The sequence below is a fragment of the Myotis yumanensis genome, unplaced genomic scaffold (assembly GCF_028538775.1).
Source record: "Myotis yumanensis isolate MYYU_CA2020_CCGP unplaced genomic scaffold, mMyoYum1.0.hap1 SCAF_3, whole genome shotgun sequence".
NCBI lineage: Eukaryota > Metazoa > Chordata > Mammalia > Chiroptera > Vespertilionidae > Myotis > Myotis yumanensis.
In genome coordinates, this window is record NW_027223754.1 from 109,491,946 (window position 1) to 109,506,910 (window position 14,965).

Here is a 14,965-nt window from a genome sequence, read left to right on the forward strand (position 1 = left end):
TGCTCTGTGTGTGACAGGGGGCAGTGCCCCAACCCCTTGATCGGCCCTGCTCTGTGCGTGGCAGGGGGTGGCGCCGCAACTTCCCTATCGACCCTGCCTTGAGTGTGACAGAGGGCGGTGCCCCAACCCCCCAATCGGCCCTACCCTGAGCATGACTGAGGGTGGCATCGCAACCTCCCCATCCGCCCTGCTCTGTGCATGACAGGGGGCGGCGCCCCAACTCCCCAATCGGCCCTGCTCTGAGCCCGACCAGGGGCTGCACCTAGGGATTGGGCCTGCCCTCTGCCACCCAGGAGCAGGCCTAAGCCAGCAGGTCATTATCTCCTGAGGGGTCCCAGACTGCGAGAAGGCACAGGCAGGGCTGAGGGACCCCCTCTCCCCCCCGAGTGCACAAATTTTTGTGCACCGGGCCTCTAGTACTCATATATGACAAAACAGACTTCAAAATGAAGGCCATCACAAGAGAAAAAAAAAGGTCACTACATAATATTAAAAGGCTAGATCCAACAAGAGGATATAACCCTAGTAAATATATATGCACCCAATATAGGAGTATCTATATATATTAAAAAAAACTTCTAGAGGACTTTAAGGGAGAGATTGACAGCAGTTCAGTCATAACACCCCACTGACTTCACTGGATAGATCTTCCAGACAAAAAATTAACAAGGAAACAGTGACTCTAAAGGACACACTGAATCAGATGGATTTAATTGACATTTATAGAATATTTCACCCCAGAGCTGCAGAATATACATTCTTCTCAAGTGTACATGGGACATTCAGAAAGATAGACCACATTAGGACACAAAAAAAGTTTCTACAAGTTCAAGAAGACTGAAATCATATCAAGCATCTTCTCAGATCACAGTGGAATGAAATTAGAAATCAACTACAGTAAAAACACTCAAAAACATCCAAACACAAGAAGGCTAAATAGCATGTTATTAAATAACTAGAGGCCCGGTGCACGAAATTTGTGCACTGAGGGGGGGTGTCCCTCAGTCCAGCCTGCACCCTCTCCAATCAGGGACCCCTCGGGGGATGTCTGACTGCCAGTTTAAACCAGCAGTTGGACATTCCTCTCACAATCTGGGACTGCTGGCTCCCAACCGCTCACCTGCCTGCCTGCCTGCCTGCCTGATTGTCCCTAACTGCTCCTGCCTGTCAGCCTGATCACCTCCTAACCACTCCCCTGCCAGCCTGATCGATGCCTAACCACTCCCCTGCTGGCCCGATAGCCCCCATCTGCCCTCCCCTGCCGGCCAGATTGCCCCCAACTGCCCTCCCCTGCCGGCCCGGGCACCCCTAACTACCCTCCCCTGCTGTCCTGGTCACCCCTAACTGCCCTCCCCTGCAGGCCTGGTTCCCCGCAACTGCCCTCACCTGCAGGCCTGGTCGCCTCCAACTTCCCTCCCCTGCTGGCCTGGTCACCCCTAACTGCCCTCCCCTGCTGGCCTGATCGCCCACAACTGCCCTCCCCTGCCGATCATCTTGTGGCTATGGGAGCCACCATCTTTGAGGGCATGGCAGTCAATTAGCATATTCCCTCCTTATTGGCTGTGGGTGCCGCCATCTTTGAGGACGGGGCAGTCAATTAGCATATTCCCTCCTTATTGGCTGTGGACGCCACCATCTTTGAGGGCGGGGTAGTCAATTAGCATATTCCCTTCTTATTGGCTGTGGGCGTTGCCATCTTTGAGGGTGGGGCAGTCAATTAGCATATTCCCTCCTTATTAGACAGGATGAATGGGTTACCAATGAGATCAAGAAAGAAATAAAAAACTTCCTGGAAACAAATAAAACTGAACACACACAACCCAAAATTTCTGGGACACAGCAAAAGCAGTCCTGAGAAGGAAGTTCATAGCACTACAGGCCTACCTGAAAAAATAAGAAAAATTAATAATAAACTAATCAACCCTACAACTTAAAGAATTAGTAAGAGAACAACAAGAAAAGCCCAGAGTAAGTAGAAGGAAGGAAATAATAAAGATTAGAGCAGAAATAAATGACATAGGGACTAAAAAAATAAAAAAAAATAATGAAACCATGAGCTGTTTCTTTAAAAGGATAAACAAGATTGATGAAATTAGCTAGACTCATCAAGAAACAAAGAGAGAGAATCCAAATAAATAAAATCAGAAATGAAAGTGAAGAAGTAACCATTGACACCACAGAAATACAAAGGATTGTAAGAACATACTATGAACAACTAGATGCCAACAAGCTGGACAATGTGGATGAAATGGACAATTTCCTAGAAAAATACAATCTCCCAAAACCGAATCAGGAAGAATCAGAAAACCTAAATAGGTCAATAACTGATGAAATATAAGCAGTAATTAAAAAACTCCCACCAAACAAAAGACCTGGTCCACATAGCTTCACAGGGAGTTTTACCAAACATTAAAGGAAGAACTAACACCTATACTCCTCAAACTATTCCAAAAAATACAAGAGAAAGCTTGTATACAAGCTCTTTTTATAGGCCAGCATTATTCTAATTCCAAAACCAGATAAAGACACTACAAAGAAAGAGAATTACTGATGAACACAGATGCTAAAATCTTCAACAATATATTAGCAAATTAGATCCAGTAAATATATTAAAAAGATCATATACCATGACCAAGTGGGGTTTATTCTAGGGATACAAGGCTAGTACAATATTTGCAAATCAATAAATGTGATACATCACATAAACAAATTGAAAGACAAAAATCACATGATCATATCAATAGACGCAGAAAAAGCATTCTACAAACCAACACCCAATTTTGATAAAAACTCTCAGCTAAGTGGGAATAGAGGGTTTATATCTCAACATGATAAAGGCTATGTATGACAAACCTACAGCCAACATAATACTCAATGGGAAAAACTAAAAGCATTCCCCATAAACACAGGGACAAGACTGGGAAGTCTGCTTTCACCACTCTTTTTCAATATAGTAAAGGAAGTCCTACCCACAGCGATAAGACAAGAAGAAGAAATAAAAGACATCCAAATTGGAAAGGAGGAAGTAAAACTGTCATTATTTGCAGATGACATGATATTGTACATAGAAAATGCTAAAGACTCCACCAAAAAACTACTAGATTTAAGAAATGAATTTGGCAATGTAGCAGGATACAAAATTAACATGCAAAAATGTATGGCTTTTTTATAAACCAATTAGAGGCCCGGTGCATGAAATCGTGTATGGGGGGTGTTCCTCAGCCCAGCCTGTGCCCTCTAGCAATCCGGGACCCTTTGGGTAGGTTCCCAAGCCTGGGCAGCAATCAGGGCCTATCGGGGCTTTCCTTCCCCTGGCTGCCAGCAGCTGGCCCCGCCCCTGCCGCTGCCACCGCTTGCCATTTGTGCCGGGCTGCACCCCCTCCTCTGCCATTAGTCACCCTTCCCTCTGTGGGCGATAGGCGTGGGGTGTGATCACTTGGCTGGTCTGGGCCACCTTCTGTGGGGCAATCGATCACAGGGCCCCCAGACTGATTGCCCTGCAGAGGGAGGCCTCACCCACCTGGCCGGGACTCCAAGATGGATTACCGCACAGAGCATGGCCTGGGCCTCCCTCTTTGGGGTGAACAATCGTGGAGACCACCATCGATCGCACTGCAGAAGGTGGCCTGGGCCTCCCTCTGTGGAGTGATCGTGGGGTGATGGTGGGCCCCCCAACCAAACGCATCGCACCTGCCTTGGCTGGCCTGGCGCCAGTGTGTGTCATAGCGTGGTCATTCTGCTGTTCAGTTGATTTGCATATGACTCTTTTATTATTATAGATAATGACTTCTCAGACAGAGAAACTAAACAAACAATCTCATTTACCATTGCAACAAAAAAATTAAGATACTTAGGAATAAACTTAACCAAGGTGGTAAAAGTCCTATACTTGGAAAACTACAGGATGTTGAAAAAAGAGATAGTGGAAGATATAAACAAGTGGAAGAATATACTGTGTTCATGGATTGGTAGATCTAGAACAAATACTCCATAAATTTATATGGAACCAAAAAAAAAAAAAGCCCTAATAGCTGCAGTAATCTTGAGAAAGAAGAACAAAGTTGGAGGAATCACAATACCAGATATCAAATTATACTTCAAAGACACTATACTCAAAAGAGCATGGTATTGGCACAAGAACAGGCATAAGAATTGGCAGAAGATCAATGGAACAGAACAGAGACCCAGAAATCTACCCAAGCCATACAATGGAGTTAAGACAGTCTCTTCAATAAATGATGTTGGGAAATTGGACAGATACATTAAAAAAATGAAATTAGACCATCGATTTATACCATATACAAGATAAACTCAAAATGGATAAGACTTAAATCAAAGTTGGGAAACCATAAAAATCCTAGAAGAAACCATAAGTAGCAAAATCTCAGACATCTCTTGTAGAAATATGTTTATGGATACATCTCCTAGGGCAAAGGAAATGTTTTAAGGATAAAATAAACAAATGGTACTATATCAACATAAAAAGCTTCTGCACAGCAAAAGAAACCATCAACAAAACGAGAAAGGAGCCCAATGTATGGGAGAACGTATTTGGCAATGATACATCTAATGAAGGGTTAACATCCAAAATATATAAGGAACTCATACAACTTAACAAAAGGAAGACCAACAATCCAATTAAAAATGGACAAAGGACCTAAATAGACACTTCTTCAAAGTGGACACACAGAAGGCCAAGAGACATGTGAAAAAAATGCTCAATGTTGCTGATCATCAGAGAGATGCAAATCAAAATGACAATGAAGTATCACCTCATACCTGTCAGAATGGCTACCATCAAGAAATCAACAAATGACAAGTGCTGGCGAGGATGTGGATAAAAGGGAACCCTAGTACTGCTGGTAGGAATGCAGACTGTTGAAGCCATTATGGAAAACAGAATGGAGTTTCTTCAAAAATTTAAAAATGAAACTGCCATTTGACCCAGCAATCCCAATCTTGGCAATATATCCTAAGAATCCTGAAATACCAATCAGAAAGAATATATGCCCCCTTATGTTTATAGTACAGTTATTTACAATAGCTAAAACCTGGAAACAGCTTAAGTGCCCATCAGTAGATGAGAGAATAAAAGAGCTGTGGTACATTTACACATTGGAATACTATATAGCTGTAAAGAAGAAGGACCTCTTACCCTTTGAGACAGCATCGATGGACCTAGACATTATTATGCGAAGTGAAATAAGTAAGTCAGAGGAAGATGAATATCATATGATCTCATTTATATGTGGAATCTAATGAACAAAATAGGTCCAGAGTCATGGATGCATGGAACAGACTGACAGATATCTGAGGGAAGTGGGGAGGGGAGGACGGGAAGAGATCAACCAAAGAACTTATATGCATATATGCATAGCCCATGGACACAGATAATAGTGTGGTGAAAGTCTGGGTGGGGTGGGAGCTGGGTAGAGTGGGGCAAAGGGGGAAAATCAGGACATCTGTAATACTCTCAACAATAAAAATAAAGTTTAAAAAGTACAAAAAACAACTTATCCTCTCTTACTTACCAATATTATAAAGTGCTTCAGTACAAGAAGAATCATTTCTCAGAGCCTCCTTATAGAATTCAGCTGCCTTCTCATAATCACCATTTGCAAACACTGTATTCCCTTTGTTAGTAAGAGCAGATGGATTATATCTATCAGAGTTTACAGCCAAATCTGCATAGCTGCTGGCTTGTGCAAAGTCATTTTCCTAAAGCACAAAACATATACAAATTATTTGAACTTCATCAAATATATATTTTTTGAGATTACAGACAGGAAAAACAGAAACAAGTATTTTACATATCTTGGTTCTGATAGGCTTATTCTACAAAAGATTTGTACTCATCAGCACTTTCAACTACCTAAGTGTCTTATGATTGATGTCTCCACGGTCTCATGTTTTGAATAACATCACTGTATGTAGATGTTTCCATTTCAAATGCCCAAATTTCATGTCATTGTTTACTGCACACCATGCTTCTTAAACCTCAAGTCCTAAAGTAGTTATGAAGGCGTCACTGTCCGTCTGTCCTGATCTAACTGGGTGGGTCACCTACGAGGTCCTACATTTCTAGCACTCGATTGTCTGCACTCTTTCATGCTGTCTCGCTGCCAAGTGCTCCATCAGGACCCTGCCATCATGCATGCGAGCCACGGGGACCTCTCAGTTCTTAGGTGGCGTGGCCTTTGGTGCCCTGTTGGCTTAGCTAAGCCAGGAGCCACAGTTCCCAGAACACGTTTACCTGTGTGGCTCTTGTCCAGAGTTGGCTGAAGGGAACTTCTAGAATATGAAGCAGCAGCCTTCCTCTCTGCGGGTCCTTTTCTGGCCATCAAATGCTTGTCTGATACAGAAATGCTGGGGTTCTAGCCTGTCCTCATTCACAACTACTCCACACCTGACTCTTCTTCCTGCCTACACTGTCCCTCCTGACAATGGTGACCCAGATGCATGCTAAGTCTTGGCAGTGCACCCAAAGGAGGCAGCTGCTCCATGAAGTCCCCCTTGGGTGGCTTCTGGACATGCTAGGCAATTCACTGACTGAATGGTAACCTCTGCTCAGATCCCCAAACACTCCTTCTTCTCCTTAACCCCCACAGCATCTCCACTACTGTGGATGTTCTAAATCCTATATCCCTTCTCTCATAACACTCCCTGATGGAATTTCTAAAAAGTTGAGATATATTTCAAATATTTACCCTTTAAAAATGTACAGTTCAGTGGCATTTATATATTTCATGTCTTGGTGACAAGAGATCCTCAAAGAAATGGCTGCAGGGCAGAGATCAAATCAAGGATGTGGCTCTATCATCTTTGGAAACATTTCATATTTAAGATAGTGCCTAACAGAGCCAACCTTCTCTCTCAGGTAGTATGTTTAGGACTCTGTTCCACAGCAGCCTCATACATCTACGGTAAGTAGAAAAGGGTCTGCCTTGAAAAGAATTATGGATGTGGCTTTGGGGGCATAAAGAACACCCCAATAAGATGTATAGAAAATTTCCAAGTCTTTAAGGTAGTTGGAATAACTAAAGTGTTGCCAGCTTGCATTAAAGGGACAGACATAGAACAAAATGAAAAAAGGCCTCTGGGTCCCCAATTTTTCTGGGCAAAAAGCAGGCTAAGAGAGTTAACCAGCTGCAAACATAGGTTGTTGTTGATTTTTTTCTGTAAAAGTAAGGTGCTCTCGGAGGGCAGAGCCAAGAGCCAGAGAGACCAAAGGATTGGGGACTACCCACCAGGGATCAGAGCTGGGCCCCCATCAAAGATCACTCTCTTTTTCCATGTTCAGGGGGCACTGACCACAAGTGCTTAGCTGGGTTTCAGAACTGCTAGGAACTAATGCCTCCATCCCACCCCTTTTGGATAGGAGTGTCTATTACAGTTTTCCTAGCCTTGTCTCACCATGGGTTATTAAGTGTACGGGGCAGATTACATTTTTTTTTTTTGTTCCCTGATCTTTAAATCAAGAGGATCTGTGTTTGATAAAGCTCAATCTCTATCTAGACCTTATGCAGTGGTTGGCCTTTCACTACGATGATGAGACTATGAGAGTGTTGGGAGGGGTATGTACATTTTGCATATGGAAAGGATGTGAATAACTGGGCCTGGAATGCAGGCAGTGATACACTCACTGTTAAAACAATGGCCCCAATGAATCACACTGACCAGTCTTCATGCCCCTGTATGTTTCTCTCCCATGTTCATTTTGCCCAATAAGATGACAACAAATTCAATGCACAAGGGAACTTGATAAACACCTGTGCACTTGGGTCTCCTCAATGGACCCCATCCCATGTAGGAAGTTTAGGCTCTCTTGTTAGAGAAGCGTTGTGAAGGACTGAGATGCCTGCTGACATTGGGCTTAGGGCTTCAACACATGATTTTGGGGGCACACAATTCAGTCCATAGCATCTATTATGAAAACTTATTATTCACAGAGACAATCATCAAATTTTATCTCTAATCTGACTTCCTGTCTGAGTTCAGTGTTCCACAGGCCTCATTGGCCATTTGAATTATATCACCATCACTACAAAAACTTTTAAAATATATTTTTAAGAACAAACTTGGCATCTTTCCCCCTAATCACACACTCCTCTGGACATGCCCCTGGCACCACTCTCATGCCAACAGAATAAAACACTGGGGTCCTTCCTCACCAGGGGTTTTATCTCCTTTCCCTCTTAACACATGAGGGCTGTAACATCTTTCCACCATAACAGAGGTTCTATGTGGCAACAATTCTCAATGTGCACAAACCAGAAGCTCTGAGAGGGACTGAAAGTGTAGCAGAATCAAACACAATGATCCTAAGTGTCCCATCCCTTCCAGCTTTCTTGCCTCTGTGCTTTGTTTACTCCCTTAGTTTCCACACAAATGTCCCCTTCTCTTTTATCTATAGTCTGACTTTTAAGATCCAACTTCTCTCTGGGATTGTCCCTCAAATCCCTAAATTAAAATGCTATTTGCTTCCTCTGAATTTCTAAAGCATTTAGTATCTCACATTAATTTGTTATTCTCTACTTTCAACCAACCTTTCTTCCTTCCTACTCTACCCACCTGCCACCTTCACTCTAAATTAAGAATGTTCCGTTTTTAGGAAGCTTTTAGCCTTTTGGTATTCCCCATGATTGGCATCCATAGATGTTCAACTTCTGCTTGTTACAGATGACACTTTGACCTTACATAAGTCATATAACCTAAGATGTCACTTTTGTTATTACTAGGATCGAACTGAAATGTGTCTCCAGCTCATCTCCCAGGTCTACACTCTACAATTTCATGATGTGATGTTTCCACTACTTTTCACCCTCCCTTCTCCTCCTGAGATGGTCCTCTCACTCATGCCCATAAACTCAACCCCTAACCCAGAACTTTTCATGACCTGGCCCTCCATATACGCCATAACACTGACATTCTGCATGTCCTCTCGTGAGCCTCTCCTTAGGCCAGCTCCTCAGTTAGAAATTTAGCAACAGGAAAATACCACATTATCACCTCTTAGTTGTAAAAACATAAAACTTACCAAATAATACAGGAATGAGAGGTTGGTTGCAGCTGCACTTTTCACTCTACTGTCCTTTTTTTCAAACATTTTCAAAGTCTCTATAGCCTAGAAGTAAAATATCTGAAAGTTATTACCAATGTAATATGACAGTGTTCAGGTTTATAGTTGGGGCAAGATTAGTATCTGAACTGTAGGAGCAGGGACTGACAAAAGACAGTTTCATTAATATGTTTTAAAAAACAGATGACAAATTGAGAATTTCATTTGAGAATTAAAATTTATAAAAAATAAAATTACACTAAAAATACAATAACTAAAATTAAGAATGGCCCTAGCTGGTTTACCTCAGTGGATAAAGCATCGGCCTGCAGACTAAAGAGTTCCCGGTTTGATTCCGGTCAAGGGCACATGCCCAGGTTTTGAATTTGATCCCCAGTAGGGGGCGTGCAGGAGGCAGCCAATTAGTGATTCTTATCACTGATGCTTTTATTTCTCTCTCCCGCTCCCTTCCTCTATGAAATCAATTAAAAATATTTATGTATTTTAAAAAATAAATAATAAAATTAAGAATGCAATAGATGGATTTAATTCCATATTAGACACAGCAGAAGAAAAAGTAAATATCTAGCCTGTGAGTCTTGTTACACAGTTTCGTTTGCCCTACATAATGGGGTGGGCAGTAAGGTTTTACCTAAAAGACATGATCCAATTTGCATTTTGTAAAATAATTATAGAATTTCTGCTTCTGGCTATTAGAAACTAGCCTATAGAAGACCATTCTCCTACAGAGAACAATTAGAAAATTAAATAAAATACTGAAAATATTTTGTGAAGGCACTGGAGAGCTACAGAGGCAACCAGGATTTGAAGATCAAACAAGATCCCAGAAAATGTTCCAACTAAATACTAGTAAAATAAGCACAGAAAAATAAAAGGCTAAAAAATGTTCTTAGAAAAGACCATAAGAGACATATAGGAACAGAGTGAAATCTTATATAAACATGTTAGAGTAGGCAGCTAGAAAGATATGAGCTGGGAGAGGCAGCTGGGGCTTGGAGAAAATATGTGTGAGAAGCGACAAACTGAAAATAGACAATGGAGGTGGCAGGCCTCTATGTGAGGGGCAAAGATTTAGAGCCCTCCAGGATGTGGTCTAACTAATGGATAGCACCTAGATGAAGAGCCTTATAACTTATAGATACATTGTTTTGAGACATGAGGGAGAGGGTGACTTGCTCCTTGCCTAGGGGCATTCCAGCCTAGGAGTAAAAATCCTCTAACTCCCAAATATCAGGACACTCGGTTTGGTCTCAGTCAGCTGAGCTGCCTGCTCAGGGCACTTGGTTCAGTCTTGCTGGCTGAGTTGCCCACTTAGGTCCTGAGTGTATTTCTTTCCTACAAATAAATCCTCACCTGCTTTTGCTATTTGTTGTCTCTTGCTTGGATTCATTCCTACAAGCAAGACAAGAACTGGGGGGCACAGAGTACTGTCTCTGGCCAGAGCTTACCTAGGCCAGAGATGCCCCCCGACCCCCCCGGCCCTTGACCACCACTGACAAACATAACTGGAATTCCAGAAGGGGAAGAAATACAGAAAATGATATGAAGTAGACCCAAACAGAAGTACATTTTAAAGCCATGAGAAATCAAAGTACACTTTTAACCACCTAGAGGTCTAAGATAATCGTAACCAAACAGGACATTTGGAATGGGCAGACACTTGCATGAAAGGTGAATGAGTTATCAAACTGGAAATTACCGAGATATATCAGGGTGTAAAAAAAGAATTAGAAAAAGATGATGGGCCTTCCTTCCTTCCTTCCTTCCTTCCTTCCTTCCTTCCTTCCCTCCCTCCTTCCCTCCCCCCCCCCCTTTCTTCCTTTCTTCCTTCTTTCCTCCTCCCTTCCCTTCCTCCCTTCCAAGTGCATTTACTGAATAAAAAATGCTTTGCCTTGTTGTGCCTCCTGCTCCCAGAGAGCACTGTGTCCCAGCAAAAGTCCTACTTGAGCTTTGACAATGGCCATCAGCCGCTGGTATTGAAAATACCTGACAAAGTCTGACCTATATGCTGTTCAAATGTCTGAACTCAAACGAAGTACCATGAAACATAGTTGATTCAATGTTTTTAAGGGTAGAAGATTTAAAAATACTAGATTCCATAAGCCTTGGTTATAATATAAGTAAATAATTATTATTTTCAGGGTTTTTTTTATTACTTTAAAGAAAACTGTTGAGAGTTTCTAGGCCAGCAGTTTATAATTCCACAAAGTAAAAGCTGGAAGAAAAAAACCTAAACATGCCCTTGCTTTTGTGATTCTCTTTCACTTATGTTCTTGAACAAGTCCTCTATTAAACTGCCAAGAAGCTCCTAAAACGTATATCAGAAGTGACTGCTGCTTGTACTGTTCACCAGTGGAAGTCACCTTATTGACCCCTCACTCAGTCTCCATACTATTCATGGAAAAGCCACTATTTATGTAAGTTTATAAGTTGCATTTCACTTTGAATAAAAATTGAGATGTTTTTATCTTTACTTTCAGATTGTGTCACAAATGTATGTGCTAATTTAAAACATAAGTCATGTGAACAGGAATTAATACACAGCCATTAATTTCTGAAGTCACGTGAGAGGGAAAGAAAACTCCCTAGTTGAAAAGAAAGCAGAGATTACATTCTGACTTAAAATACAGGTAAAGAGATTGTTATTAAAGCCTTGAACTATGGTAATACATTGTTAAATCTTTCTGAAATGATCATTTAAAAATAAAATATTGAGAAAATTGGAAAACATTTTTTTTTCTATTTTGTGACCTATTACAGTACTTATCACACAAACAAAAACTATTTCTTTTGGTCCAGAGATGACCTCAGCAGGATAACAAAGAACACGCTGTCTTACTTCACTTCCATTCAAACAGCATGACAGCAGCATTAAAGAGCTATCAGTGGCACTTTTAATGACCAACAGTGTAATGATCAAATAAAAGAATAGATATAAAGACCCTTTGAAAAGTCTTTTTAGTGCTTTACAAATGCCAAAGCAATTTTTTAAATCCTCACCCGAGGATATTTTTTCGTTTGATTTTTTTTTTTTTTTTTTTTTTTTTTAGAGAGAGTGGGAGGGAGGGAAAGAGAGAGACACATCAATTGGTTGCTTCCCACACACTCCAACCGGGCTGGGGATGGAACCTGCAACCCAGGCACCTACCCTTGACTGGAAATCAAACCCTCCATCCTTCGGTGCTCGGATCAACACTGACCCACAACAGCCAGGGTGCTAAAGCAATGTTAAGCACACTAAATTCATACACAAAATGGAATCAGTCCATGGTACTGCATTGTATTAATCACGTATTCATAACATGAACACCGGAGTCGATGGCATTCTCCTCACTGCTCTAGAAATGACTAGAAGGGGTTAGTGATTCCTATAGTCTCCTAGACAAAAGGAAGGTCCTTCAGTTGGAAGAAAGTCTGAAAACACAGGCTTGGGATAGGATGTTCTCTGGCCCTAGCTCTCTGGGTCTAAACTCAGAGGAGCTGAGTTTTCTGGTTGCTGGCACATATGACACTTACCATTGGTTTGATAAACGAGAATATCAAGTTTCATTCTGTTTATTCTCTTTTGTCCCCTTCCCCCTCTTACAAAGCTGTCTATTCTGGTTTGTCAACTATGTCTCACCTGTTCCACCTTCACCCAAGGCAGCAAGAAAGGAGTGGTACAGTGAGAGATCCTGGAGGATTCTGAAACTGTGTGATCAGTAGGACCCTTTTAGGCGCAATGCAACATCAATAAGAAAAACAAAAACATAAAACAGAGAGCAGGTGAAAACAGTGGATGGGAGCACCAGGCTGCTATTCCAGGTCCTGGCCTTCTTTCTCATACACATAATACCTAATTCTGAAAAACCTTACAGCTTCAGGCAGCAGCTTGAAAACCTCTAGGAGAAAGTTGATCTCTGGACTAGAACATAGTTTAGTAATTTAGCAAACAATCATGTTTTACCTGAAAAGAATTTACATTTTAAGAAACAGGACTGCCCTGGCCAGGTGGCTCAGTTGGTTGGAATGTTGTCACATGCACCAAAAGGTAGCAGGTTCAATTCCTGGTCAGGACACATACCTAGGTTGCAGGTTCAATCCTAGTCGGGGTGCATACGGGAGGCAACTGATTGATGTTTCTCTCTCATATCGATGTTTCTCTGTCTCTCCTTTCCTCTCTAAAGTCAATAAAACATGTCCTAGGGTTAGGATTAAAAAAAAAAAAAAAGAAACAGGACAAACTGGTCAAAATTCAAACAAAGTATCATACTAATGAAAATTATGGTCAGACAGAAGTCACCCAACTTCAAAATATTCAGAGGTAACATTATTCTAGAGAGGAGTTTCCCAATACTATTGTTTTGCTCCATTAACATGAAATTTCATCTAATTTTTTAAACTTACTTGGTTAAAGTCCTTTTGTCTCAAATATGTAATTGCTTTGTTTATTTCCAGGTCATTTGCTAGCTCTACATATTGAGAAGCTTTCACAACTTCGACACACCTATAATGTAAAGTGGAAAAAAGGTTATTTTGTTTTAGTATTTTATTATTGTTGGTTTTCTTAAATGTGACTTTTGAAAAAAAAAATTTAAGTGTCCCTAGTGTTATGTAAGGCTAAATACTTGCTTTCTTCCAATAATGGCATTAAGTTACTGAATTCTTTAGTTCTCAAATGATTTCCTCACCCAATTTTTCACTAGCCTGCTGTCATTTCTAAATATTTATGGTATTTTAAGTGAAACTGGATTGATAGCTACATTCTGATTTTTTTATTTACTAAAACAATTTCCAACATGTAAAATTGCTTTTATATATTTTTTTCATCTTAAATGATGTGATGGTGAGGAAAATTCAAAAGAAATTATAGAACATATTTAATTTTTTTGAGTTCAAACTTGAACATACAATTGTAAGTCTGTTTCCCAAAGCACACAGAATGTCTATTTTTTTTTTTACAGTATAGTAGGCACTGTGCCAATTCTTTACAAGCATTGTCACATTTAATCCCCATAACTACCTTGAATGACAGGCATTGTCTCTACTTTATGGGTAGGAAAATGGAGACCTGAGCCCACACAGGTAGGAAACTGTCAAGAACTTGAACCCAATACCCATTGTACGAAGACCACTGGTCTTAAAATTGAGGTCAATTGAGATCAATTTAGGAGTAGATTAATTAACATGATTAATTTAAAATATGATCATGAACCTTATTTAAAAAAACATAATAGAAAAAATATCAATGGGCATTGTACATAATAAGGGCAAGGACTGTTTCATGAAACTTTATAAATTTCAGTAAACAATGGAAAATATATTTTTTACTGAGGGTCTGGTTACCAAATGTTTCAAAGCCACTGGCCTAGACCAATAGTTTAAAACTATTAAAGCAGATCTCTTTCTTCAAGCAGAATCTTTTTACTTTAACCTTGATTTATAAAAGAGACCCTGTGCTTGAAGTGGGGAGAGAGGACTTGAAGCCCTGCCTGCTCAGTGCTCCTTTCAATGACCCTCTGTCCCCAGCCCCACCCAACAAATTAACTTGTAGACAGGGCTAATGAAACTTCAAGAACTCCAACCAAATAATCTGGAAAACACTGATTCAGTTATGCATCCAGCAAATATTTTACTGTCTACTGTACATCAGACATGTTTGGTACAGGGATGTAAGTATAAGTAAAATAATGTTCATACTTTTATGAAGGAAATAGGCCAGTGAAATACACTGTGTGAGAAATGTTGTAAAGAATACAAGAATACAAGAACAGATCATCTAGACTAGACTGGGGAAAGGAATTCCAGAGATATCTGAACTCAGTTTGAAGAACAAGAACTGAGTTGGCAAAAATGAGAAAGGTGCCTGGCTGGGTGACTCAGCTGGTTGGAGTGTTATCCCATATG

The 14,965-nt window shown here is 40.8% G+C and overlaps 1 protein-coding gene across 4 annotated transcripts in view; it reads right to left on the bottom strand.

Moving 5' to 3' along the window:
- The window catches only part of IFT88 (intraflagellar transport 88), a 157,693-nt gene that overhangs the window by 87,447 nt on the left and 55,281 nt on the right, over positions 1–14,965 (bottom strand). For all 4 annotated transcript variants that reach the window (XM_070409336.1, XM_070409334.1, XM_070409333.1 and 1 more), the window contains 3 exons: positions 13,466–13,565; positions 9,038–9,124; positions 5,532–5,718 (listed from right to left, as the gene is read on the bottom strand). In XM_070409336.1, coding sequence (XP_070265437.1) covers positions 5,532–5,718; positions 9,038–9,124; positions 13,466–13,565 — 374 coding nt within the window. The remainder of the gene's footprint in view (positions 1–5,531; positions 5,719–9,037; positions 9,125–13,465; positions 13,566–14,965) is intronic.